We start from the raw sequence: 27,007 nt of genomic DNA on the forward strand, positions 1-27,007 counted from the left end.
CCTCCTCCACCCCTGGACCTTCAGATCTCCTGTGAAGGAACACTGCAGTCTTTGAATGCGAGAGGGACAGAAGGCAGTGAGAGCCGTTAAAGCGCAGAGAGCAAGAGAGACAGCGAAGTGGGGAGAACCCGGTGGAGACAGAAGCACAGAGGATGACAGATAGAGAGATGGGGGAGGGAAAGAGGAGCAAAGCAGAAATAGGGCGAGCATGGGGGTGGTGTACACAGGGACAAAGCAATGGTGAGAAAAAACTAGGCAAATGCAGAGAAAGAGGCAGGGGGGCGGGGGACGGGAGCCATTCAGATAGCGAGGAGACAAAAGGATTGTGGCGAGAGAGCAGGAGTTCCTTAGGCCCCGGGTGCCAGCCCATCCTGGATCTGTCCCGTCCGCAGGGGGAGCTTCCCGTCCACAATAAATAGGAAAAACCTGAGTACACGGCGCATATGGCATCTATCTGCCTAGCAGAAGTATTTTCCTTCCCACGAAAATAAAATCCACCGGCAGACCCCACCCCTCCCCACCCCACATTCAGCACTCCAGCACTCTCTCAGCCACGGTTTGCTAAATGACACCCTTCCCAAGCGGAGGAGACAGGGAGGGAGGGGCGGTGGCTCCCGCGCCCTCCCCAGTGCGCCATCAGTGTCCGGAGCCATACATTTTGTCCCACTCCACGAACGAGTCCAGCTCCTTGGGGGAGACCCTAGGGCCCACCTTGGCTAATGCTGCCTCCAAGTCCTTGTAGGAGAGGGGACGCTGCAGACCCGGGAGGCCCGCCCCGGCTGCTGCCTGCTGGCACAGCTGCCCCAGTTCGCCCCCTGAGAAGCCCTGGGTGCCCTGCACCAGGGCAGAGAGCTCCCGTTCGCTCAGCGCGCAGCCCTGCTGGGCCAGCGCCCGCTGCAGGATCTGCCCGCGGGCCGGACTGTCGGGCAGCGCCACGTAGAAGCGGAGAGCGAAGCGCCTGCGGGTCGCCTCATCCAGAGCCGCCGGCCGCGACGTGGTGCCCACCACCAGTACGCCGTCAGCCCCCGCGCCGCAGCCGCCGTCCAGGCAGGCCAGGAGCGGCGCCTGCAGCGCGCCAGCAGCGGCGGCGCCATCGTCCCGGGCTGGGAGCAGCGCGTCCAGCTCGCTGATGAGGAGCACCGCGGGCGGGCGGCCGCGCGCAGCCGCGAAGGCGGCCTGGAGGAGGCGCGCGCCTTCTGCCGCGCCCGGCGCCCCCAGCGCCGAGCCGCGCAGGCGCAGCAGCGTTGCGCCCAGCTGCGTGGCGAGGCAGCGGCCCAGCAGCGCCTTCCCGGAGCCCCGCGGCCCGAAGAGCAGCACGGTCCGCGGCGGGCGTGGGCTGCCCGGATAGGCGGGCGGCCTCAGCAGGGGCCACACCAGCTCCTCTTCCAGCGCAGCCTTGAGTGCGCCCTGGCCTGCCACATCTGCCCACTGCACCGGCGGCCCGCAGTCCACCATCTTGCTGGTCGCTAGCTCCAGGGCGCCCGGGTCCACGCTTTTGAGAGCCTCCCCCGACGGCACCACGAAGCCCCCACGGGGAGTCGGCGCCGGGGCCCGGTCCGGGAACTTTTCAAAGGGCTCGAGCTGCGGGCCGTACACGGGAGAGCCCAGGACTTTAAGGGCAACACCGGCACCGTACTTGCCCGACACCTCCTCCGCGGCTCCTGTTGGCTTCGATCGGAACCCGTTGCCCCGACACTCGCCGTTGTCCGCGGCGGGGTAGGAGGCGCCGTCGGCCGTGGGGGCCTTGGCGGACTCATAGACGTACTTGCGGTAGCGGCCCTCTCCGCCCTCGTCGGCGGCCTTGCGCTTCAGCGAGACCCCGGCCTCCGCGCCCGGCGCCGCCGCCTGGAAGCTGTAGGAGGTGGGCGCCGGTCGGGGCGGAGCCGGCGCGGGCAGGGGCGTGGGCGCTGCCAGGCCCGAGGTCAGGTAGGGGGCCGTGGGCGGGGCCGGGGGCGGTGGGAGGCCACCGTAGCCGGTCTGCGCGGCATAGCCCCCCGCGGGGTAGTTGTACAGAGGCCCCGAGGGGCCATACCCCGGCGGAGGCGGTGGCTGCAGTAACGCGGCCGGGGGCGGCGGGGGCAGCGCTGCTCCCGTCTGCGCGCAGTAGCCGGGCGCCAGGTACCCCCCTCCGTAGCCCGCCGCGTACTCTGGCGCCGCCGACGGGCCCCCGCACGCATTGCCGGCGTAGAGGGGTTCTGGCAGGTTCCCGGCTAACACTGGGGAACCCCCCAGGCCTCCGGAACCGCCCCCACTGCCGGACTTGGTTCCCGGGAGGCCCTCGTGGAGTGAGGCCAAGGGGTAGGGCGGCTCAGGCCCTGGCCAGGGCTCGGGGTCCCCCTTGGCGCCGTTGAGGAAGGCGGTGTCGCCATAGCCGCCCAGAGTGGGGCGCTCGTAGGGCGAGTCCAGGACCCCAGAGTACTTCTCTGCATAGCGCTTGAGAAGGTTGGAGGCGGTGAGGGCAGAGATGTCATCGTGTGCCCAAGCATAATGGCAGCGCTGGCGACCCCCAGGGGGCAACTCCAACTTGTGGGCCGGCGACGGGGTGGTGGAGGAGACATCTAGGTGCTGCTCTGGCCACTGGTTGAGGGGCTGGGCGTGTTCCGGTGTCCAGTGCATCTTCGACAGAGCTATGGGTGAGAGAGAGCAAAAAGCGCTGGTGAGGTCCTGCAGAGCCTCTGAGAACCCACCGGCCGCTAGCCACAGGCCAACCCACTTAGACTTGGAACAGGCTGGTTTTCCAGCATCTGCCATCCACTCTCTCAGGACATTCTGCCTCCAGGCACCAAATACCCAGTACTCTCCCCACATGTCCCAGGATTAAAGGTATCTGAAAATATTTTCCTTGGAGCCAGGAGGAATCTGGAAAGTTCCTTGCATCTGTTTGGAAAAGTGCTAACTCCAGCTTGTAGGCAAAGGTTATTATTCTGCTCTGGCCACACCAGCCATGCCTTCTATAAGACACAGGGTCCTTACTGTCACATCTAATGAAATGAAGGGTCAGGCAATGGGCTGGACACCCCTAGCTGTCCACTCCGGCAGCCCTAGGGATAGGAACACACCAAACCCGGAGGGGAACTCACTCAGTAACATTTGTTGCTCTCACGCAGAGTTATGTAAAGGTGAGTGTGGCCAGCCCAGAACCTCTGGCCTAGTGGGCGAGCAGTTTCGTTTTCTCACTATTCTGTTCACCTCAGCCTCCCCTGAGATTCCAAGGCCCCCTTTGGGCCTAAGGTCCCAGATGCCAGAGCCTGTGGCAGTGCCTCATTGGTGGTGGGAAGCCTCAGAGGCTGACCCAGAAACATTCACTTCCTTTCCATTTGGTTTCTTTTCACCTCTGCCTAAGCCCATCAGAGCACCTGGATTCCAGACCCAGCTCTGCACTTACTGGTTGTGTGCCCAGGGCAGGCGCTGCCATTTGCCTCCTTCCCAAAATGTGTCTCATCACAGTACCCTAAAACTGGCAGTGAGTTTATATTAATGGAGGAGGAACAACTCAGAAAAGGAAGGTGAGAATAGCTGCACAACTCAAAGAATATGATCAGCCTCACTGTATTGTACATATAGAAATGGTTGAATTGGTTCATATTTTGCTGTGTGTGTTCTCAGCAACAATAAAATATTTTTTTTAATTCACTCAATACAAAAAGATTATTAGAATAGACAAATCATGTTCCAGAGAAGACAGTACACAGCAATGCACCTCATAGAAAATGGGTCACAGATTTGTCTCTGAGCTTCCAAGTAGCCAAATAAAGAAGGAGATTTGCTTTGCAAAGTAAGAAACGCCACCATTACTCAAAAGAATCAAATGTTTTCCTGACATAGATATCATAGAATTTTTTTGACCGCTGAGATATAATAAACAATACCCTGAACATCACTGTAGTAAACACAGCAGAAATGTTCCACAGCTATTTCTTACACTGTCCCTTAGCACCAGTCAAGACATGAGCCAAAACACACTCTGGTAAAAGGGATTTGAAACCAAACCAAACCCATTGCCGTTCAGTCAATTCCGACTCATAGCTACCCTATAGGACAGAGTAGAACTGCCCCATTGGATTTCCAAGGAGCGGCTGGTGGATTCCGACTGCCGCCCTTTTGGTTAGCAGCTGAGCTCTTAACCACTGTGCCACCAGGGCTCCAAATGGGATGCAGGGCCTGAGAAACAGCATTATCTTGGCACATGGCTCCACCGGGTTGACCTGATCCTTGGATAAAATCTTGAAGACTGAATGGGCCCATGGCATACCTAGAGACCGTTTGTGCCAATACTTCTCAGACACAAGATTTTGCTAAGACAAGTCACTTAACCTCACAGGTTCGGTATTCTTCAGCAAATTTTTATCAAACGAATACTAAGTGCTGTGTTAGGTGTAAGGAGTCCTGGTGGTGCAGTGGTTACTTATTCAGCTACCAACCCAAAAGTTCAGTGGTTTGAACCCACCAGCTGTTCCATGAGAGAAAAATGTGGCAGTCTGCTTCCATAAAGATTCACAGCCTTGGAAACTCCGTGGGGTAGTTCTACTCTGTCCTGCAGGGTCACTATGAGTCAAAATCAACTCAATGGCAACGGGTTTGGTTTGGTTTTGGTGCTAGGTGTGGGGCCAGGTTGAAAGGTGAATAGGGGTTCAGCCAGGTGGCGGGGACAGGTAGACAGTATCCTGTGTGAACAGTGGGAAAATAGAGATGCGCTGAGAAGGCCTCACTAAGGAGGTGGTGTCTACTGGACCTTGAAGGGTGAGGCACCAAATTGATCAGATAGGCTACAGACAGTAGGGCACCCCAGACCACAGAAAGCCAGGGCTGTGCTAGCTCATATACCTCCCTCAAGGCATTTTACAGTCACCTCCTGGAACATGTCAATAAAGATACAAATCTAAAGTGTCTATGACTCCAAGGCATTTGGTTTTCTATGTTGTGAATAGTGCCCCTAGAAGTAGGGCTTATAACCAAACACTGCAGGCCCAAAGAGAGCAGCAAGAAATACTGGGTCACCAGAATCGTGCATGTGGGGGAGTGGTAGAAGATGAGGCTGAAGATAATCAAGCCACTTCTCAAGTGCTTCACAGCTGGCCTTACATTCAACAGTTTGTTGACAGCACCCACCACCTCTGCTGATTGCCACTGCCTCCTGTGGCTGTGGCCTGAGGTCAGTGGGAGAGGTCATTTTTTGTAGGAAAAAAAGCCCCACTGCCCTAGGGAAGGCCTATGTTTAAAAAGGAAGGTAGGCGAGTCTGCTTGGGGTTGCTCACCTCCATCTGAGAGGTGATACTGGCCAGCAATGGCAGAGGGAAGAGTGGAGACTAGCAGAGCTGTGAGGTCCGTTGGGGTCAGGTGTGCTGCTTTCTAGCACCTGATGAGAAGGATTCCCAAAGAACAGGCATCCTGGTGCCAAAGGGGTTAATTTCCTGGGATATCAGGAATCATAAATGGTCCTCAGCTTGGCTGTGGGGTCATATGAGATAACATCAAAGTTACACAAATGCAAGTGCTGTTACTTCTTGGACCCCAAAGCAGTTTTTTTCTTTTTATCGTTATCTGTGCTGTGGTTCCTTAATTAAGGGGGAGAGAAGAGACGACGTTAGCGACAGCATTGAGAAGAGACGACGTTAGTGACAGCACTGACCCTGAGCATATTAAACTGGTCTTGCTGGAGAAGAAGACACAGTAAAGAATCCGGACTTGTCCACCCTCATTTCCTGCCAGACCTTGCTCCTCCTTGCCCCAGCATCCCAACCTGGTACATGGTGCCCCCCCGCCTCATTCACCAAGGGTTCAGGGCCCAGGCCCCTGTCATTCAGCTCTTGCCCTGGCCTCTTGTAATCTTCACTCAGGTCCCCCACCCTGGTCTGGTCAGGCCCTGGTCATCATCAGGCACCCCTCCACCTCAGAAATGGTGGCCTTCAGGAACCCGCCCTCCAGTCACAACCTCTGTCCGCCTGGCTTCATACCCACTATACTTCTTCAACTCCAGGACTCAGCCCCTCTTCAGGCTGTTCTCTCTATCCCACTCCCCTCAGATACTGGCCCTTCTACTCCAGGCAGTTTTCTTCCCAATTCAGCCAGAAAAAAAATAAAGAGGTCATTGAGCAAATCTTGCTCACTTCCTGCCCTCAGTTTTCATCATCATCTACATCTACAGCCATCTTCCAGGCTAGGAGACCTGAGAGTCCTCTCACCTCAGCCCTTGTCTCATTAGCTAATTACCCCTCCTTTTCACCATGTTCTGCCTCCCTCCTCATAAAAAAAAAAAAAAAAAAAAAAGGCATTGCCATTGAGTCAATTCTGACTTAAAGTGACCCTATAGGACAGAGTAGAACTGCCCCACAGGGTTTCCAAGGAGTAGCTGGTGAATTCGAACTACCAACCTATTGGTTAGCAGCCAAGCTCTTAACTGCTATGCCAGCAGAGCTCCACATCCCTCCCATCTTCAAAAAGACCTCCCTTAACCCTGGGTCCCCCACTAACTACCCTCCCAGCGCTCTTCCCCTTCTCCTTGCTGCTTTAAAAGCATCATTGTCCACATGTGGCGATATGGCGTCTGCTGGAGGTCCTCCAGTGGTCTAACCGGGAAGTGAAGGACTAGGTCAGCGATTTCCGCTAACTTAACTCCTAGCAGTGAATCTCAAGACTCACTCTAACCCCTTCCAAGGGAAGGAACAAAGGTCTAGTCATTACTCAGCTAACTGCCCAAGGACCAGGGGGAGAAGGAAGTGAGGTCACCTTACTCAGGCTGAGAATGCTGGTTCATGTAAACCCAAGTACACCCCATGCATACACGTACCACAGGAAAATGCACAGCTGAGGCATATGTGCACATGTGCCCTCCACACACACACATGCTTGAGGGGCAGTTTCAGTTGGGTGCTTCCTGACAGACCCAGGCCCGCCCCACCCCTCCCGCACTCATAGGAATGGAGTTACAACAGCGTTGCACATTCTGGCTTACAGCCCCCTTGCTCTAGCACAAAGACATGGAGTTACAAGGCCTCCCTGTGGACCAGCCCACATGCTCCTGCCACTCAGCCTTCTGCCTGGGCTCCCAGGAGAGGGATCCCAGCCAGGCCTTCTCCCCATGCCTCCCTTCTGGCACTCCAGTCCCCTACATGAGCTGGGCTGGAGGTGAGGAAAGGCCCCAGGAACTTGAGGACAAGTATGGCTTTAAAGTCCAGGAGACCTGGGTTTGAATCCAGACTCACACTTGCTGTGTGACCCTGGGCAGATTGTCTGACCTCACTGAACCTTAATTTCTCCATCTGTTAAAGGGTCATGCAGACTGGCTGTGAAGATTAAAAGAGATCATGTATGTAAAGTATCCAGTCCAAGTGTGGGGCACAAAGTAGGATAAATGTTACAATTAAGAGCCCCAGCCTTGCTGAGTGACCTTGAACAAGTCACTTCCCCTTGGGGCTAGGAGCACTTGGTGAATGGTCTATGAGGGAGGTTCCTTCCTCCAATATGACAGACCATGCTATTTCCCCAACACCCCAACCAAGTACTGGTGGCAGAACCAGCCTGATGAGATCAATTATCATCATCCCTATTTTACAGATGAGGAGACTGAGGTATAACCCATTGCTGTCCAGTGGATTCTGACTCATAGGGTTTCCAAGGAGCGACTGGTGGATTCGAACTGTCCAGCTTTTGGTTAGTAACTGAGCTCTGAACTACTGTGCCACCAGGGCTCCACACAGAGATATAGGGAGGTTAATACACTCCCAAGGTTGCACAGCTGTTGTTACATAATAGATCCAGGACTTAAGCCCGAGCAGTCTGATTACCGTACCCATGTCCTTAACCATTCTACAGCACTGCCTCCCTGCTCCAGCCCTTTGTTCTTAGTAACGAGAGAAGAACCCGAGGCCATGTACACCAACACTTGTTCCCGTGGACCTATGGAAGCATGAAGCCCTGAGACACGTGGTTAAGAACTCTGCTGCTAACCAAAAGGTCAGCAGTTCACATCCACCAGCTGCTTCTTGGAAACCTTATGGGGCAGTTCTACTCCATCACGTAGGGTCGCTCTAAGTAGGAATCGACTTAATGCTAATGGGTTTTATTGGCTTTATGGAAGCATAATTCCATATTTGCCTGGGAATGTGGCTGTGCCCCAAGTGCTGTATGTTTATCCTTCAAACTTGCAACTGGAAGTACCTACCCCTGGGGGTATCCCTATCGGCCTGCTTCTCCCAGGCAGGAGAATTTGTATCCTCTCACCTGTAAAACAGCCCAGATGGAGCTGTCCCTTTCCCTGTAAACTGGACATATGATAACCATATACACCTCTAGGCCAAGTAGACAGTTCCTTATTTGGGTTTTTGACTTTCCCTGGTGGTGGCTGGACTCTGGAGAAAACACTATCTTTCTGTAACCAGCCGGTTTGAGGAGCAAGGTCTTGCTCCTGAAGCAGCTTTCTCTGCAGACCCTTGAAGTTCAAGGGCCACTGTACACATAAGGAAGCTGGACCCCCACTTGACCCTGCCCCACAGAGCGCAGTCCTTCAAAGGCATAGGTGACCAATAAATCGTTACAGAAAGAACTCCTGGATGGAAGGGTAAATACTTCCTGAAAATTCCTTCCCTGAGCAATTAGGCGTATATAGCAAGGTGTATATAAATTTTTGTATGAGAGACTGACTTGATTTGTAAACTTTCACTTAAAGCACAATAAAAATTAAAAAAAAAAAAAAACCCTCCTCCCCTCATTGTTAGGAAGTCTTCAAGGGTGGATCAGAGAAGAAATGTTTCTGGTGTCACAACTGGCTGAAACACTCAGGTGTCGGTTTCATCCATGGTCCTACTGCCCACATGTCCTCTGGGTGCCACAGACCATGCCACACCACCCCTAACCTGAACCCCCGGGCAGCAAACACCCTGAGCTGGGTATCCTGACTCACCTTGTGACCACGAGCAAGACACCCAACCTCTCTAAGCTTCACTGTCTTCATTTGTCAATTGAGATAATTGGTTTTGATGGGTGGACTTCCCATTTTTCTCTTTTTCACTAAGAGCCCTTTAAAATAAATTTTACACAGGGTGGGGTGGGTAGAAAGGGGCCCTAGCCACACAAGGTAAGCACCACCCACCTCAGCTCCCCAATGGTCCCCTGTGACACCTCCAAGGCCCTTCAGAAATACTGATTCTAGATTCTATTGCCCGAGGAGGAGGAGGAGGGGGGAGGCTGGACCAAACACAGCTTGGGGGTAGGGTAGGGAAGGAGGGGCAGCTGTATAGCGGCTCCATGCCTGTGTGGAGAAGGAGCTGATGCTGCGCTCCTGGGCAAGCCTCCTCCCAGCTCCTTTATCTCTGCCTGGGACAAAGAGGAGAATCCCATTGTTGGGCCTCCGTATGGAAATCTCATTAATCTATTCACCAAGGCTCCCACAGGCCTTTTGTCCCTGGCTTTTTGTCTACTGCTTACAACTGGTGCCCCGGGGGTCTCTGGATGCCTGGCAGAGCTCGAACAGGACTCTACCCCCTCCCGCAGGCTCTACCGCCTCATGCCAATCCCCAGTTACTTCAAGAGGAGAGGGAAGGATGACAAAAGGACCCCAGAGGACTGGTCACCTGCCACAGGCATTGCACCTACCACATAGGAAACTCTCCCACCAGTCCTAGGCCAGAGAACAGCTCCCAGAACAGCTGGGCCCCAAAACCCTGCCTGGGAGGCTTTCTGGTGCCTGGCATAGGACCTAGCATGAGTTGTTGTTAGCTGCCATCAGACTCTCGGTGACCCCAGACACAATGGAACCAAACGCTGCCTGGCCCTGTGCCACGCCTGTCATCGGTTGCAGATTGGACTGTTGTAATCCACAGGGCTTTTACTGGCTGATTTTTGGAAGTCGATTGGCAGGCCTTTTCTCCTAGGTTTTAGCCTGGAAGCTCTGCTGAAACCTATTCAGCATCACGGCAACACACAAGCCTCCATTGACAAGGAATCACGGAAGGTAAGAATTCTACCACTGGCCCACCACTACCCCTACTGTGGGGAGAGCTCAGTAAATGCTTAGGGGATGAACCTGAGGCTTCCAGAGAGGCGGCTGCAAAACACAGCAAGGGCTGCAGCCCATTTCCTGCAGATACACTGCCTTGTTTCCATCCACTCCTCCATCCATCCAGCAAACAGTGTAATGATACCTTCAATGTGCCACTGTGTCAGCTGTTAGAGATGCAAGAATGGATCAAACTACAACCCATCCTCACAGACTTATCATCTAGTAGAGAAGATAAGGTAAAAATGGTCAAGGCCATAAAAAAGAAAAAGAATCAGGTCAGCACTTAAAATGGGTCTCCAGAGATGGAAAGGATTGGGGTATGTGGATGAACTTGTGGCCTGATTTCACTGAGGTCCCAGCTCGGAGGCTCAGTGAGAAAAGAAGGACCAGAGCTGAGCAGGAAGGAAGTGCTGGGCACCTTCATGTGTGCTATCTCCTTAATACCCACAATACCCCCACCAAACCTGGTATTATTTACAGATGATAAAACTGAGTCCCAAAGAGGTTATGTAGCCTGACCAAGGCCACACAGCTCTCTGGAGGCAGAGTTGGGACTGGAAAGGAGGCCTCCTCCCTGTGGGCTGGCATTTTCCCACCTCCACAGGCTGTGGTAAGGCCCAGATGCATACTGAGGGGGGCAGGGACCTGCCCATGAGATCTAAATGTTCTTCCTCCCTGTCCCTAAACTCACTCCTTGGCTGTAGAAATGGCAGAGAACTTGGTGCTGGAGAGGGGGTAAGACAATGGAGATGGGAAGATGAGGATGGAGGCTGCAACCATGAGCTCTGAGGAGTGAAACCGTCAGCAGGGCAAGTATGGTGATCATGCTGGGGTGATTCTCTGTGTGTCTTGGGGCAAGTTGCTTGTCCTCTCTATTTACTGCCTGTGAACATCACAAGCCTCTCTGATCCCTCGAGGGGAAGAAAAACTGGCCCTCGGATGCAATGTAAACCAGCTTTCCTCCCCATGCACAGTGCCTAAAAAACCTTCCTCCTCCCACCCTGCCTCCCCTCCCCAAAATAAAAAAAGAATCTAGAAGAATCAGCCCTGCTCATTCAGCCCTGCTGGCCTTTGGTCATGCAGTTCCACCCACCTGGAATGCCTTTCATCTGTCAACTCACTTTCCTATCCTCCAAGGCTCATGCCAAGTCCTGCTTCCTCCACGCACCCTCCCTCCGCTCTCATGGGCCACTCGCCTTCTTGGGAACACTGAGGAAGTCCTGGCAGCAAGAACCAAGGGCGAGCTGTCTGCACTCTTCCTCTTGTGCACCAGTCCCATCCACTTACCACACTCAAGGACACTGTTCAATCACTTCTCCCCTCTCCTCCATGATTAATTTCCTCCTCTACTGCAGCATTCTCATCAGCCCACAAACATGCTGTTATTTCTCCCATCTTTTGAAAAGAAAAAAAAAGAAGCCAAAAAATTCCCTTGATCCTCCTCCAGCTACATCCTATTTCTCTCAGCTTGCTTTTTGCAACAACAACAACAAAAAATTAGTTGCCTTAAACTACTTGACTCAGCTGATCACTCTGCTTCTGGAAACATCCTCCTCAGGTGGCTTCTGGGATCCCTCCTCCACTGGCTCCCCGCCTACTTCTCCTCAGCCTCTCTTGCTGCCCTTCTCAGTCTTGGATGGCCCAGGAATCAGTCTTAGAGCCCTTCTCTTCCCTCCACACATTAAGTCCTTGGATGAGGTCATCCAGTCTCATAGCTTTGACCATCTGTACATTGTTGTTGGGTGCCATCATGTTGATTCCAACTCATAATGACCCATGTAACAGAGTAAAACTGCCCCATAGGGTTTTCTTGGCTGTAATCTTTACAGAAGCAGATCGTCAGGTCTTTCTCCCAAGGAGCCACTGGGTGAGTTCGAAACACCAACCCTTAGGTTAGGAGCCCTGGTGGTTAAACACTCAGATGCTATCTGTCTATTGAGGACCCTGAAACGTGTTTCTCCAGCCTGGATTTCCCCACTTCCTGACATCGCCACTCAAATATTTAATAGGCATAATTAACATGTCCCCAAATCGAACTTCTGATTTCTCCATCCCACTTCCAGCCTACCCTTCCTTCATTCCTCCTTGGCTCAGGACACAACAGCTTCATCCTTTCTAGTTCCTCAGATCAGAAATCGTGGAGTCATCTTTAACTTCTCTCTTTCATACTCAGGCCAGCAAATCAGACTGGTCCTAGCTTCAAAATATATTCAAAATGCAACCACTTTTCACCACCTCCAGTGACATCTCTCACCTGGGTGACGGCAGTAGCCTAGTAGCCTCCAGTCTGGCTTCCCAGTTTCTACCCTCCCCTCGTGGTCCCCATCTAAAACCAACAGGAAAGCCCGAATGACCCTTGATCATGTCATTCTACCCAGAAGCTTCCAGTGACTCCCAGCTCACACAAATAAAAGCCAAAGTCCTTGCAGTGGCCTACCAGATCCTACAAGATCTGCTTCCTATCACCTCTCTGCCTCATCACCTACCGGCTCTCCCTCCTTGCTTCTCCCCAAGTCACACCGGCCTCCTTGTTGCTCCTCCCACACCAAGCACACTCCCACCTGGGGGGAGGGGGTGGGGCGGGGGCAGGGTCTTGCCCTTACTGTGCTCTGTGCTTGGAGCTCTTTCCCCAAATCTTCGCATGGCTCCCACCTTTGTCAGACCCTGTCCCATTCACCAGATGTTCTCTATAGCACTCATCATAATCTGACCTACTTGTTGGCTGATTGTGTGCCAACTAGAATTTAAGTTCCATGAGAGCAGGGGCTTAGTTTTTGTTCCCTGTTACATCCCAAACACCTAGGACAAAAAAAAAAAAAAACCAAACCCCTGGCCATCGAGTGGATTCAGACTCATAGCGACCCTGTAGAACAGAGTAGAACCGCCCCGTGGAGTTTCCAAGGAGCGCCTGGTGGATTCGAACTGCCGACCTTTTGGTTAGCAGATGTAGCTCTTAACCACTACGTGGACAGTGCCTGGCAAAAAAGCACTTAATAAAATGGATGGATGGGTGAGCAAAGACACTTGAAACTGTTCCTTTGTTCAAACAATGGAAAAATCCAGGGTAAATAAATTTGAGGTAAAGCCAAGGAATTACCTCAAGAATGAATAGGGGAAGGGTATCCGGAAGTGGTGCTTGTGACTGTGAACACCAGAAGAAACTACCTGGCCCTGATCTGGCTGAAGCTGAGGGACACCCATCTTAGCCCCAGGGACCCCACCTAGCCTCCTTTTCTTTAACCTCCCTCCTTCTGTCCTCCCCTAGTCAGGCCTCTGCGGGAGAGAGCAAAAGGGGCGATGGAATTCCCATCAAAGGCCACAGGACACATGGTAAAGAGATCAGGGCCCTTGGGACCCTGCTTTCTCGAGGTAGTGAGGCCTCCCCGCCAGTCTGGCTCCTCTCTGGGGTTGGGTGTGTGGTGGGGGGATGTGCTCAGGCCCTGGCCTCTCATATGTCAAATGCCAAACAGCAGGAGGTCAGCCAAGGGGAGGCTGGCCAAGCGGGCCCCCATCTGGGCTGTGTGTGTGTGTGTGTATGTGTCTGTGTCTGTGTGTGTGTGTACGCACGCACACACTGGGGGGAGGGCAGAGTGCAGAAATCCCTGCCTGTGTCTGCGGTCAGGGCCACAGCCAAGCTGTGACCATCTGTTGTCGCCTTGAGAGGCCAGACCAGGGGCCCAACACCCTTGAGGAATAAAGCTTTCCTTTCTCCCAGCCTTCTAGTGTTTACAAAGAACTTCCTAGCCATCATTCAGTTTCATCCTCACAACCTCCCTGGCAGATAGGCATTTTTCTCTTCCATTTTACAGAAGAGGCAATGGAGGCTCAGAGAGGGGAAGTGACTCGCCCACGGTCATATAAGTGGCTAAGAGGGAATCTGGGACTCAGCCCATTCTGTCTTCTCCCAACCCCAGCCTTGGCCAAGGTGTCTGGGAGCCCAACACAAGGCTCTAATGTCAAGCTCCAAATAAGCAGGCCTCCAGGGTGAGGCTCTCAGGCACAGCTTCCCACCCATCCCCTGGCTCACCACTCAGCTCCACCCCAACCTTGCCCCACACCCCCCTCTTCTAGGAAGACTTCTTGGACTGACACTCCCCAGGAAGTTCCTAAGATGCCTCAAAGTCTAGAGCTCCACACAGAATTCCTTTCCCACCCTGGGCTGTTGGTCTGTCCCTGGGTGTTGTCTCTTTCATGGCCCAGGACCTCTCCAGGCAGCTCAGCCATCCAAAGGAACAGATTCTTCACTAACTGCAGATGACGTTTTTCGGGTGATACGATTTTCTGCTGACAAATGGGGGAGGGAATACAGCGTGGCAGGAAGAGCCCTACCCAAGGTCACACAGCTGGGAAGTGGCAAAGCTAGGATTTGCACCCAAGAGCCTGTTTTCAACCCTGAACACAAACTCTAATCCTGCGCTGTCCAATAGAGTAGCCACTAGCCATATGTGGCTGTTTAAATTTAAGTTAATTAAAAATTCAGTTCCTAAAGAGCACTAGCCTCATTCCAAGTGCCCAACAGTCATGTGGTGTTGTGGCTGCTATATTGGACAGCACAGATACAGAACATTTCCATCATCGCAGAAAGCGCTACTGAACATCGCCACTCTAATCCCCACTAGGGCTCGGTTCTGCAGCCAGAGTGCGTCCTGATGTCTAATCTACTGCACCTGGAGCCTCCACAGCTTTATCTTGAACTTAAATGGAGTCTGGAGTCCCTGGGTGGTGCAAATGGTTTGCGCTGGGATTCTAACCAAAAGGTTGGAGGTTCAAGTCCACCCAGAGGAGCCTTGGAAGAAAAACCTGGCGATCTACTTCCAAAAACTCAGCCACTGAAAGCTCTGTGGAGCAGAGTTCTACTATGACACACATGGGGTCACTATGAATTGGAATCAACTTGATGGCAACTGGTTTTCTTGTTTTCTCATTTCTTAGGCCCTCTAGGTAGATCTCCTTGGGATTTAGAGCCAGCTTTATGTCTAGGCTGGACTGCAGCTTCCCCAGGGACGGAAGGCAGGGCAGCTGGGCCAGTTGCCTCCCTACCAGCCCAGCCCGTCCGGCCTGCTGAACTCAAACTCAGGGCAGGACAGAAGAGGCAGACTGAAAAGGAGGAGAGGAAAGTAGGACAGGGCAGTTTGTTATCTGGCTCTTGGGGCTGTGCTTCCCTCCCCTATCAGCTGCTCAACACCCCTCCCCCCTTCCTACCATCCTCATCCTCTTCAAATCTCAAGGACAGATGGGGGACGGCAGGGAGGAAGAAACATGACCACAGTGAAAGCACTCTCAAGTGGCGACAGAGCCCAGGGGTCACAGCTGTGTCCCCTGAGGCCTGGCCAGTCCCTCATGTCTGGCCTTGATGTCTGACCAGGCCTGGGCTAAAGGGAATCTCAGTGAGGGGAGAGGATATACTTAGGAATCTTAGGGGGAGATTTAGGAATCTGTAGGTGGTAGGTGGTGGACTTTTCCAGCAGACACAACCCCAGTTAAAATGCAGTCACTCACGTGATCACTCATCCATCCAACCATTCAACATTCAGTGAATAAAACCCTACCATGTCAAGATGTAATAAGGGGATGTAAAATGGACAAGACATCTCCCTAACTAGCTTGACCAGGTAGGGACGAGGCTTGTTCTGGGCCTAATCCACGTTCCAGGCCTAGATGATGACCCTTTGTCTCTCCGTCCAGTGGTCTGAGCAGGGTGGACACCCTCCGCCCCTCCCCTAAAATAGGCACACATGCTAGCATCCGCGCACAGGCACACACACACACACACACACACATACACACACACCTCCTCCCAGCTGCTGCCATGACCCGCCCCCCCCGCCCCCCCCACCATGGTATCACTGGCCAATCACAGCACGGAAGGGTAAGTCCCATAGCCTGGCAGCCCCCAGGGAGTGTATTAGCACATTTGAACCGCTCAACCAGCAACTGACAAAGCCTGGGGCCTTGGGAAGAGCCACAGCAGGAGGGGTGGGGGCCTGAGGGGGGCTGTCCTCCCCTCCCCTCCCAGAGGGGAGCTCAGGGTTAGATTGAGCATTCTGGGGCACAGAGGAATTTGGGGGCCCCAGCTCCAGCAGTGAATAAGCGATCCATAAAATTCCGATTTACACACTCACTGATCAAACAGCCTATCTACTACCCCAGGAGGTTGGGGGTGGCTCCAGGGCTTGCCCCACTCTCACCAAAAGTCCTGGGGACCCAGAAGCTGGACACAGGAAGAGAACACACCAAGTTCCCAGCGTTTTGCCTGTAGGCTCGATTTTACCCCCAGACCCCATGAGTGGCATTTGTCCCCTGGGCTTGGAGACCTGCCTGTACCCCTGTGATCTGGCTGCTTTTAGCAGGGGTACCTCAGCCTGGTGGCCATCTTTGTCTGCCCTCTGTGAATAACAGCTCTTTTTCTCTCATTTGCTGCCCTGAGGCTGCCAGGCCTGACTTCAACCTCATCAGAACTGTCAATCACTTTTCCAGCTCTGAAGCCCTACTCTCCCCCCTACGGCCTTCTCTCCAAATGCGCCTCCAAGTTTTCTCTTCACCTTCCTCCTGGTGTGATAGCTGCCAGCAGATGCTCTGAGACCTTTCCTTCCCTGGTCCTCACCTCAGCCCTAAGGCTAGGCAATGTCCAGGGACACAGAGCAGGTTTTCTCTCGATCCCCAACCCATCTCCTTGCAGAAACCAAGTAGGGAGAACTAGCCTTGTTGCTACCCTATTCCCAACTTCAGGACCCCCTTCTCTTGCACCCCCTGCAACAGAGAAAACAAAATTCATCTACACCCTACCTAAATTTTGTTTACTGCACCAGACCCCTAGGTGGTATAAACGGTTTCCGCTCAACTGCTAACCCAAAGTTGGCAGTTCGAACCCACCTAGTGGTACTGAGGAAGAAAAGGCCTGGTGGTCTGCTTCCATTACAGCCAAAATAACCTTATGGAGCAGTTCTACTCTGTAACACATAGAGTCGCCATGAGTCACAATGGACTCAATGGACTCAATGGCAACTAACAATAACATTTAAGACCGAAAAAAAAAAACAGTTGCCATCATGTTGATCCCGACTCATGGTGACCCCAGGTGTTGCAGAGTAGAACTATACTCTATAGGATTTTCATGGCTGTGACCTTTGGGAAACAAATTGCGAGGGCTTTCTTCTGAGGTTCCTCTGGGTAGGTTTGAACTGCCAACCATTCCGTTAGTAACCAATTGCTTAACTGCCCGTCGGCAACAGAAAACCTTTCTGTTGAACAAGTGTTATTTTTTAAAGGAGCGGTACCTCTGGGAAGCTCCGGGGCTATGAGCAACTCCACCTCAAGGTGGCTTCGCAAGGTTCATTTGTTTTGTCTCTAATGCCCGCTTGAGATGAGCTGCCTGAGTGAAAGGAAGTTTTCATCCAAGACAGGTAAAGTGAGTCTTTGGGGCCTGGAGATTGTTCAAGGGTAGCGCAGTCCACGTGAACCACTCAACCTGCAACTAAGGAAGCCTGGGACCTTGAGAGGACCCAGCAGGAGGGGTAGGGAACTACACCTCTCTTCTTACTACCCATGAGCTAAATTGGGGCAGTTTAGGGGTGGACTGTGACTTCTAGGCCCTGGAGAGAGGGCCCTGAAGAAAGGGCAGAAAGAGAAGTAGAGGTAACTATCTCCATGCTTCCCAGAGGGCTCCAAAGGGCAGGCCAGGAGCTGTTATCCTCCCACAGGCCATTTCATTCTAGGCAGGCTGGGGGCTCGATCTCCATTATCTTGTTCAGTCCCCACAACAGGCTGCCAGGGGAGGATCGCTGGGAAAGCCCATTCTACAGGGGACACACTTCATCCCTTCTTCTCCCCCTTCCTTGCCTTCGCTGGCTGCTCCCAGGGCCCTGAACACACCTGGACCCATTAGTGACTCAAGTTAGGCAGGCGTCTGAGGGCCAGCCTGAAAGGTTGACCCAGGACCAGGGGTCTCTGAGTCCACTCTAGCCAGCCCAGGGGTCCATCTGGGCCCTGCCTCCCTTCCATGGGTCAGACAGTACAGGGAGTGAGCACTGGATTCAGAGTCAGCCTCTGCAATGCAGGACAAGTATCTCAACCTCTCTGTGTTTCCTCTGACGTGAGATGGGGGGTAGGGCACAGCACCTCCCTCACACGCTGCTGTGTGGGCAATGAGGGAGTGGTAGTACTTTCAAGCCTGGCTGGAGGGAGGCCGGGGGCTGGAGCAGGACACTTGCGCAGGACACCAGGGCAAGACACCAGGGTAGGCTCTGACTCAACTCTAAGAAGTGGGGATGCTCTCTGGGGCCGGAAGGGTCCAATGGGCTCAAGGGACTGCAAGGGGAGAAGCTGTAGCTTCTGAGCTGCCTGCTGGGCCCCATAGTGGAAAGGGCCCCTGCAGGAGAGAGTTCCCTGATTGGCCCTGACCGAGCGGTCTGGTGGGTCTCCAGACACTGTGTGGGGACTGAGCTCATCACCACAGAAAATGCAGTCTGAGTCCCAGGGCCTCCTGGCCTCACCCCACCCCTCAGGCCCCTCTGACCTATGACTTGGGGCATCGCTCATCAGTTCCACCTTTGACAATAGAGGGAGGAGCCCAGGACCCTGGTATGCCCCACACCCTTCTGCCACTTAGAAACTGCCCAGGCAAGGTTGCACGCTCCTGATCCAGGTGCCTAATGATAGCCCACAATGGCCCAGGCCCAACTTCATCCCAAGTCACATTTTCATCATTCCTGGGAATCTTACTGAGAGATTCTAGAATCTGTAGGCAAGAATTAGTAGGACCTCCTAGGGGTCCACCAAGACATTAGACTCAACAAGTCCAGAGAAAACATCTCCCCCTTCTCTCTTCAGAGTTCGTCTGTTCATGTTCACCCAGGCTAGAAATGTTGAGGCCCCTGTGTCTCCGCCTCTGGCAGCTACCGCTGTCTAACTGCTCCCTGAGTCCCCTCAACTCTCTCTGGAACCACCCACAGCTCTCACGTCCCCCTGAGATTCCACATTAGAACTTGCTCCCTCTGCTCTCTACCCTCCTAATCCTTACTCTGCATGGTCACCAGGGTAGTCCTCCCACCTACAATACAGAATCACTCCTCAGTGAACACACAGTGGAGGCCGAACCCCTTAGCCTGGCACCAAAGGTAGGTTTGTCCCTCCTTCCAGCCCCTTCTAGCTCCTCCAGCCATATCAGTCCATTCTTTGAGACACACATGCTCCCACTTCCAGGGCTTTGCTCAGTCTGGTCCCTCTGCCTAGAATACCTGCTCCAAGTTCTGCAGCTGAAGGGCTCCCAGTTATTGTGTCCCTTTGACTGTAAGCCTGTTGCTGGCTCCTTCTTCGATGCTCCCAGAGCAAATCCAGGCGCCTCTGTGCTACCACTCTAAAGCCATTCTTTAGAGTCAATATCACCTGTCCCACTGGGCTCCCCGTTCCGTTTACTGCTCAGACCTCCTCTGCATGTGAGTCTTTGCACAAGCCATTCTCCAGCCCAGCAATCTCATTCTACTCCCTTTTCAGCCTGCCTTTTCCCTCCCAAAGTTCCCTCCCTCAGAAAACCTTCCCTGATTCAATGGTGCTAGAAAGAGCAGGGCCTCTGGAGTAAGGCTGCTCTGTACTTCTTTACCATAGTAATTACTTTTTTTGGTAATTACTTTTTTAAAAAGATTATTTACTTTTTCATTGAGGTACGATGATTTGCAGTTGACACTGCCTCCATGCTAAAGTCAGCTACCATCTTGAGGCTCTTGATCTCTCACCTGCATAATGGAGATGCTAACAGTTAAGACTGGGTTTGTTTTGTTTTGTTTAACGGTTCAGGGCTCAGCTGCTAATCAAAATGTCAGTGGATCAATCCCACCCAGTGACTCCACAGGGGAAAGACGTTAACGATCTGCTTCCATAAAGATTACAGCCAAGAAACCCTATGGAACAGTTCTACTCTGTCACATGGGGTCACTATGAGTAGGAATCAACTTGGCAGCACCCAACAACAAAAACAATGACCATTCACAGGGCTGTTGAAAGACTCAGTGAGCTGACTTGCATCAAGCAGGCACCCAGCGAAGGTGGCTATCCTTACTGCCCAGGCCAGATGCCAATACTATCTGGAGCTGGGTAAGACCCTCCAAGTGCCTGTCTCCCCATGGGTCTGCATCTGGGGCTTCTCCTGCCTCAGGACATGGCCCTGCCTAGGCGTGGAATGGAGGATATGATCTGGGCTCTTTACCAGTTTTGGGCCACAGGCAGTCCGGTGAACCTGTGGCCCTGTTCTCAAAATACTTTAAAATGCATAAAATAAAATACATGGGACTACAAATGAAGTTAATAACATTGGAATACAATTCCATACAAATTCCTCAGGGGTCACAGAGCACAAGACTCAGCTCAAGAGCCTAGAGTCTCCACTTGGGCTAACACCATCCTCCCCTAGATCCAAGATTGAATGAGTCAGTTTGGATGGCATGTGACCTCCGAGAGGCTTAAGCTTTAACATCTTGGTGATCCTGTGTCTCCTGACCCCAGATATGCCCCTCTCCTGTGCATGAGAGTAGACTGAGAGACACGCCCCTGCAGGGCCAGGCCTGACAGTAGGCAAGGAAACAGGCCCAGGCAGCCTACCAGGCTTCCCCTAGTGGCTGCCTTGGCCCCCTCCTACCCCCTTCCCAGCCCTAGGGGTGCTGAGCTGAGTAACTCCAGCTATGCAGCCCAGCCGGTCTACCTGGGCGTGAGTGGGCAGGGCTGTCCCCAAGGGGGTGGCCCCCCACACCCTCAGGGCCAAAGGAACAAAGACAGAAAAGAAATTGAGGGGAGGGTGCTAAGACTGAACAACCACAGCAATCCCTATGTCTATCCGCCCCGAGTATGGAATTCCTAACACCTCAAACATGCCCAGCACTGTTCTCAGTGCTTTACACACATAGTTCATTTAGTCTTCACAATAACCGTAGGTAATAGGTCCTACTGTTATTCTTATGTTGCAGATGAATAAACTAAGGCACAGTTAACTTGCCTAAGTCACCAAGCTAAGACGTGCCCCCAGGCTGGGGAGTCTGGCTTCAGTCTATACTCATGGCCCTGGTTAGGGTCCCTGCCTACCTGAGGAGGGGGATGAGCGACAGGACAGGGAGCTGCCTGGAGACCATCCCTACAGAAACAGGGAGTATTTAATCTGGAGAAGAAAGACCGCTGAGGACCCAGTATCTCCAGATACTTGAACAACTGTCAGGTGGCACACTGTGTGCCTACGGGTAGCCCCCTCTTCTCCCTACCATCCTTCTTAGAACTTAGCTCTGAGACTAAGTGGGTTTTCTCTAGAAGTAATGAGCTCCCCATCAGTAGACACATTCAGCATCAAAGGCTGTCTACTGGGGGAGTACTCCCAGGCAGGTTGAAGGGCTGCTCCTCTCCTCTCTGCAGGGTAGCAGAAGTGGCCTGGTGGTCTTCTGAGTCACCCCCACTTGGATGTCTCATGAACGCTGCAAACTCAACAAGCCCCAAACTGAACTCCTGAGCTGCTCCACTCCATCCTCCAGCTGTTGTCCCCACCCCACTGAGAAAGCCTCATCTTTTCCAACATGGGTGGCACCACAACACTCTAGCCTGAAGAGGGCTATGTAAAAATGGTGATCTAAGAACCATCATCCCAGATAGGACACAGCCCATGTGGAAAAGGAGCTCCTTCCTGGATGAGTGAGAGCCCCGAGGGTCCCACCACTAATGACATGGACATGCCACCTCTCTGAGGAGCTGGGTGGAAGGGGGCGCCCATCTGTCCCAACAGAAGTCAGAGACAGGCAGTCTAGGCAGGGAGGGAACAGCACCATGAGAATAGGGGATGCCCCTTCTCAGGCATAATCTGAATCCCACCACCTTTCTTTCCCCACTGGCCTGGAAAGAAGAATAAATACCCCCAGACTCTCAAGCATTCAAGGACCAAATGAGCCAGTCACTGACTTTTTCTTCCCAATTCTCCCAACTACTGCACCTTCCTTTGTAAAGTGCTCAAGAGGGTGGAGGTTTAGATTACCTCGAGATTCTAACTGAAATGCAGCAAGGACAAGGGTGGGAGAATCAAAACACTGTTTCCATCAATCAGCAAGTTTCTTGAGAGCAACGAGACAGTACACCAAACTTGTCTTCAGTGTTCCACCAATTCCACCCAGAGGAACCCCTGGGAGGTGGAAGTATCACTTCCTTCTATCTCCCCTCACTGCCTGGGCTGACTCAGGCCATCTGGTCCCCAGCCCAGTGCTGGGATTAATCAGGGATGGATGGAAAGATGTGATAAAGAGGCTGCATTTTACTCTTACCAAGCCTGTGTTGAGCACCTACTGTGTCCCAGCACTGCGTAAGGCCCTGGATGTACCTCAGCCGGGCTCCAGGGTTGGGATTCCTCCACACACACTCACTGGTCATCTATGTACCAGGTCCCAAGCTAGGGCTTTCACCCCTGTGATCTCCGTTAACAGCCCTCAGCTTCCCACACACCACAGGAGCCCATCCCTAGGATCTCACGGGCTCCCCCAAAAGGCAGGCCCCAGGCACCTCACCTCCTGCTGCCTGAGAAGCTTCCAGGAGTTTAGTCTTGGCAGGGGCTGCCTGTGCCAGGGGGCTTCTCTACCTGGTACCTCCCTGGCTCTGAAGAAGAAGGGGCTTGGTAGTCCCAGGATGCAGCTAGATGAAGGGATAGGGCCCAGAGGTTTCAGAGATTTAGGAAACAAACCAAATAGAGTCAGCAGGCCTGGAGGTAGGGACACAGGTCCCTGAGCAGGAAGCTGGCTTTCAAGTTTCTCAACGCCCCTTTACTCCGGCCCTCAATGCCCACTCAGCCCCCAATGCCCACTCCACCCTCTCCCTAAGCAGTAGCCCTTGTCACTGTTACAAGGCCCTGCTGTCAAATAACCAGTTTTTCCCCTTACACTCCTCATCTCCAACCCATTCTATCCTCTCTCCACAGCGTACCACTCCCCAGCTCACAGGGCCTCAGTGGCTCCCCTCTCCCCAGAGAATACATACAGGAAAGTGACCCTGAAACTATAGCCTGTCCCTTTGCCTCTTCGCTGGTCCCCAGTCTAGTAAGCTCCTTCGAGAAGGGACCACATCCAAATAATGGCTGCTAGACGAATGGCTGCCTGAATGAAACAGCCAGAGCCTGACTCAGGGTCCTGCCAAGGGCGCTGTGAGTATGGCCATGCTGCACACTGGCCAGGGCTAGGGACAGCCTCCAGTCCTTCCTGGCTGTGTGGGAAGCTGAGGGCTGTTAAGGGAGATCACAGGGGTGAAAGCCCCAGCTTGGGGCCTGGTACATAGATGACCAGTGAGTGTGTGTGGAGGAATCCCAACCCTGGAGCCTGGCTGAGGTGCATCCAGGGCCTTACGCAGTGCTGGGATATAGTAGGTGCTCAACACAGGCTTGGTAAGAGTAAAATGCAGCCTCTTCATCACATCTTTCCATCCAACCCTGATTAATCCCAGCACTGGGATGGGGACCAGATGGCCTGAGTCAGCCCAGGCAGTGAGGGGATAGAAGGAAGTGATGCTTCTACCTCCCAGATTCCTACAGGGAGCCAAGCTGGCCAGCTATCTCCTGAGCCCCCCTGTCTGCCATGGCTCTCCTTTGGAGGGACTTCAAAGACCGCCCTGCTGTGGGCTAGAACTTTCACACGCACATCCTCTCACTCACATGCACATCCTCGCACACTCCTACACGGGGAGGTGCTTCTCTGGCAACCCTGGGTTCTCAACCTCTATGCAGGTCACTAGAGGTAGGCATGACTTCAGAGACAAAGCGGTAGACTATCTGAAGCCATCAGTGAGTGTTCTCATCCCCATTTTACAGATGAAGAAACTGAGACTTAGGCGGATTAAATCATTTGCTCAGGGTTATACTTGATTAGTGACAAGGTGGCTGCAACCCAGGGTGGTTTTTCCCCAGGGTGGGGGCCATAGCAGGTCATTGTAAAATGGGGGGGGCGGGGAGGGCCAAAGCCCAGTGCAGGCTTGCCTATGGCATTGCCCAACTCTCCTATTCACTGAGAACTTCCCCTCCCCAGGCCCCAAGGTGAATTTCAAAGACTGACCCTGTACAAACCTCAGTGCTAAAGGAAAAGAATGGTTGCCACTGTAGTCCCTTCTCTTTGGCTGGACAAACCAGAGAAATGTCAGCATCAACAACAGTTACAGCCCCAAGCACTTTCACCTGAATTTCTGACCTGCCCCGCACGGACCCGCAGAGTCACTCAAGATTAGAATTCAGGGCTCCCACCTCTTAACACCTGCCTCATTGAGTCCTCACAATAATGCTTATGAGGTGGACACCCTCCATGGCCCCATTTAACAAAAGAAATAGAGAATGCTTAATAAGCGCTATATAAATGTTAACTAAATGATTTTTTGAGACTCATAAAATTGTTCAGAGAAAAGCTAGGCTTTCGTGTCACTCTTTCTTTTCTGGGAAACAAGTAGACCCTAAAACAAAAAGATCCTGGACGTTGTCTCACCAGACCCCAAACTCAGAAATGAAATGACCAATGTAGACCCTCACCCAGGAGCGTGATTCCTCCCCACTTGAGGACTAGTCCAGCACCTATCCCTGGTCCCTTGGCTCCTGCTATCCCCCTGCCAGTAATAAGGCCATGGAGACAACACTGAGTGTGGTGACCAGGAGACCCGGGCTTCAGGCCCAACTCTGACTTAGCACATCACAGTAGGCTGGACTAGGATGAGGGCTTCTCCATGTGGGGTCCCTATGGGCTTCAGGGAGTCCAAGAACCCTTAAAACAGAATGCCAAGTCTGGTGTAGATTGATAAATAGAAGTGCATTTTTCTGGGGACAACTTCCCTCCCTCCAAGAGGTCTATAAATCAAAAGAAGTTATGGACTTCCAGACTGGGTAATCTCCAAGGTTCCTTCCATCCCGAGTATTCTTGGGTTATATGCATTTAAACATATACTCCACACCTCATCCTTCCAGGCCAACTTAGCTGCAGCCATGAAGCTCTCACTGATTTCTTGCTTCTTTGCCTGCAGCCCAAGACTTGGGACCCAGTTCCACACAGCCTTGCAGAGCCTCCCCTGCCCTGATCTCCCTCACTAGCCCACCAGCTCCCAGAAGGAGCAGAGCCAGCTCAGGGCTGAGATCACAGAACCTTCCATGGTCTGCCCAGTGTGGCTTGCCACTGCCCACAGCCTCTGTCCACTGGAAGACAGGGGCTCTCAGTGTTACCACAGGTGCGCTGGGGCCTCGAGTCTACCTCTCAGGCATGCAGTTCTGGACACTCACTGAGTTGTGATCCTGTGGGGAACCCGGTTTTCATTAAATAGGATAAAGGAGTCATTAACTGCCAGCCAAGTCAAGAAGAGGCAAAGTCCTGCTAAAAGGCACAGGGAAAATAAGGGAGACTAGCCTGGCCCCTGCCCTCCCTGACTGACCAACCAATGCTGATGCGGGCAGGCAGGGGTAGGGGGAAGGGTAGGCTCCTAAGGGTCCAACAACTGCAGTAGCAGAAGCTGGGGGTGGGGATAGGGGGAGTCTTGGCCCAGATAATAAGCAATTGTTAATGTGATCCATATGGATCCTGACTGGCCTCTCTGTTTAACAGGATGATAATGGCAGGGAAAGAATGCTGGTCTGTGGGGAAAGGAAGGGGCAAAGTCCTCCCTGAACTTGGGGTGGGGGGAGGGTCAGAGAGGAGGAGAGGGAAAGGAGGGGGAGAAGAAGCCTGCCCAAGGGTCTCTACCCACCCAGGAGTGCAGAGTTATTTGCCTGAAAGTGGCCAGATTCCATGCTTTGTAGGTTGCCTGGCTAAGAGCCCTTACAAAATCCACCAACAAATATCGCCTGAGCACCCACAAAGTGCGAGGCCCTGTGCCAGGCCCAGTGGGTATAGATGCAGGGAAGTGTATGCTTTGCCTCTGTCCTCCAAGAGGCCAAGCCTAGTGTGGGCTCAGCCACAAAGGCTGGAGAGAGACACAGGTGCAAGGCAAGGAGTCCCATGAGGGAGGAGCAAATGCCAAGAGCTGGGGGCTCTGGGGAGGCTGCGTGGAGGTAGTGTGGCAAGGTTCAAGTTGGACCTTGAAGAATGAGGAGGTTGTGGCAAGAAGGACAATGGGGAAGGCATTTGGCTGAGGGAACAGCAGGAGCAAAACCAGAGAGCGTGAAATTGCGTGGAGAGAGCCTGAGATCTCAGCAATAAAGCTGCAGCCTAGGCAGAGGAGGGGAGGGGATTCTTCCTCCATAAAAAGCTGTGGCCATGGATCACCAGGAGGAAGGCAGGAAAAGGCTCTGGGAACACCACATTCGGTCTGGGTCCCTCTTCTCTGTCCTCTGGATCGTGTAGGAAATTGTCCGGAACTGCTGGATCATGAGCCCAGCACACGGCCACTCCACAGTCAGAGGGTCGCTCAGCGCCTCGGAGACCAAAGTCCTCCTCGTGTCTCTCTAGCTCTCAATTCTACTCCTCGTCCCCCTAGGGAATGGAGGTTATCTGGGCCTTGCCAGAAGCAACTCCACCACCCTACACAGCTAAACTCCCTTTAGCCCAAGAAGGCTTTCCCCCAGCAAGGGCACGAGGGTCACTCCTCACAGGCATGGCTACTGTGGACATCAATGGAATCATGTGGAAATAAATGAAATTGTGTTAAATATGGGAAGGGGATTTACGAGACCTGTCACCGGTGCAGCACAGCCGTCCGGGCAAGCCCCGCCCCTTTCCTCGCCCACTCCAGGAAGTCCCGCCCCGCCCCCCTGCCCCGCAGCTCTGGCTGTTGTCCCAGCCCCGCGCTGCTGCGGGGTCCCGGCCCAACCTCCGCACCAAGCCCCTCAGCTCTGCTAAGGCCCAGCAGAGAACGGTGTTTGCTCCCGGACTAGAAGGTTCGGGAAGCGGACTCTGAGGAATCCCAACCGGTCCTTTTCCAGAAAGGATGCGCAGGGGTTTCGGGTTGGACGCTGGGAGGGCCTGGGGGGTCCCTCTGCAGGTTCAGAGTTCTCTGGACCGCGGCATCACCCGGCCCACTCCAAGTCCAGGCGGCTCTGGG

General features: G+C 53.3%; 1 protein-coding gene across 4 annotated transcripts in view; it reads right to left on the reverse strand.

Annotated features, from left to right (window-relative positions):
* Positions 1 to 537: 537 nt before the first annotated feature.
* FIGNL2 (fidgetin like 2) overlaps positions 538 to 27,007 on the reverse strand; it is a 28,539-nt gene continuing 2,069 nt past the window's right edge. For 3 of the 4 annotated variants that reach the window (XM_049883176.1, XM_049883173.1, XM_049883172.1), the window contains exon 2: positions 538 to 2,627. In XM_049883176.1, coding sequence (XP_049739133.1) covers positions 637 to 2,616 — 1,980 coding nt within the window. In that variant the 5' untranslated portion in view covers positions 2,617 to 2,627 and the 3' untranslated portion in view covers positions 538 to 636. Of the gene's footprint in view, positions 2,628 to 5,255; positions 5,595 to 27,007 lie in introns of those variants that run through there. The other variant, XM_049883174.1, reaches the window with a different exon arrangement.

Source organism: Elephas maximus, chromosome 4 (assembly GCF_024166365.1).
Source record: "Elephas maximus indicus isolate mEleMax1 chromosome 4, mEleMax1 primary haplotype, whole genome shotgun sequence".
Taxonomy (NCBI): domain Eukaryota; kingdom Metazoa; phylum Chordata; class Mammalia; order Proboscidea; family Elephantidae; genus Elephas; species Elephas maximus.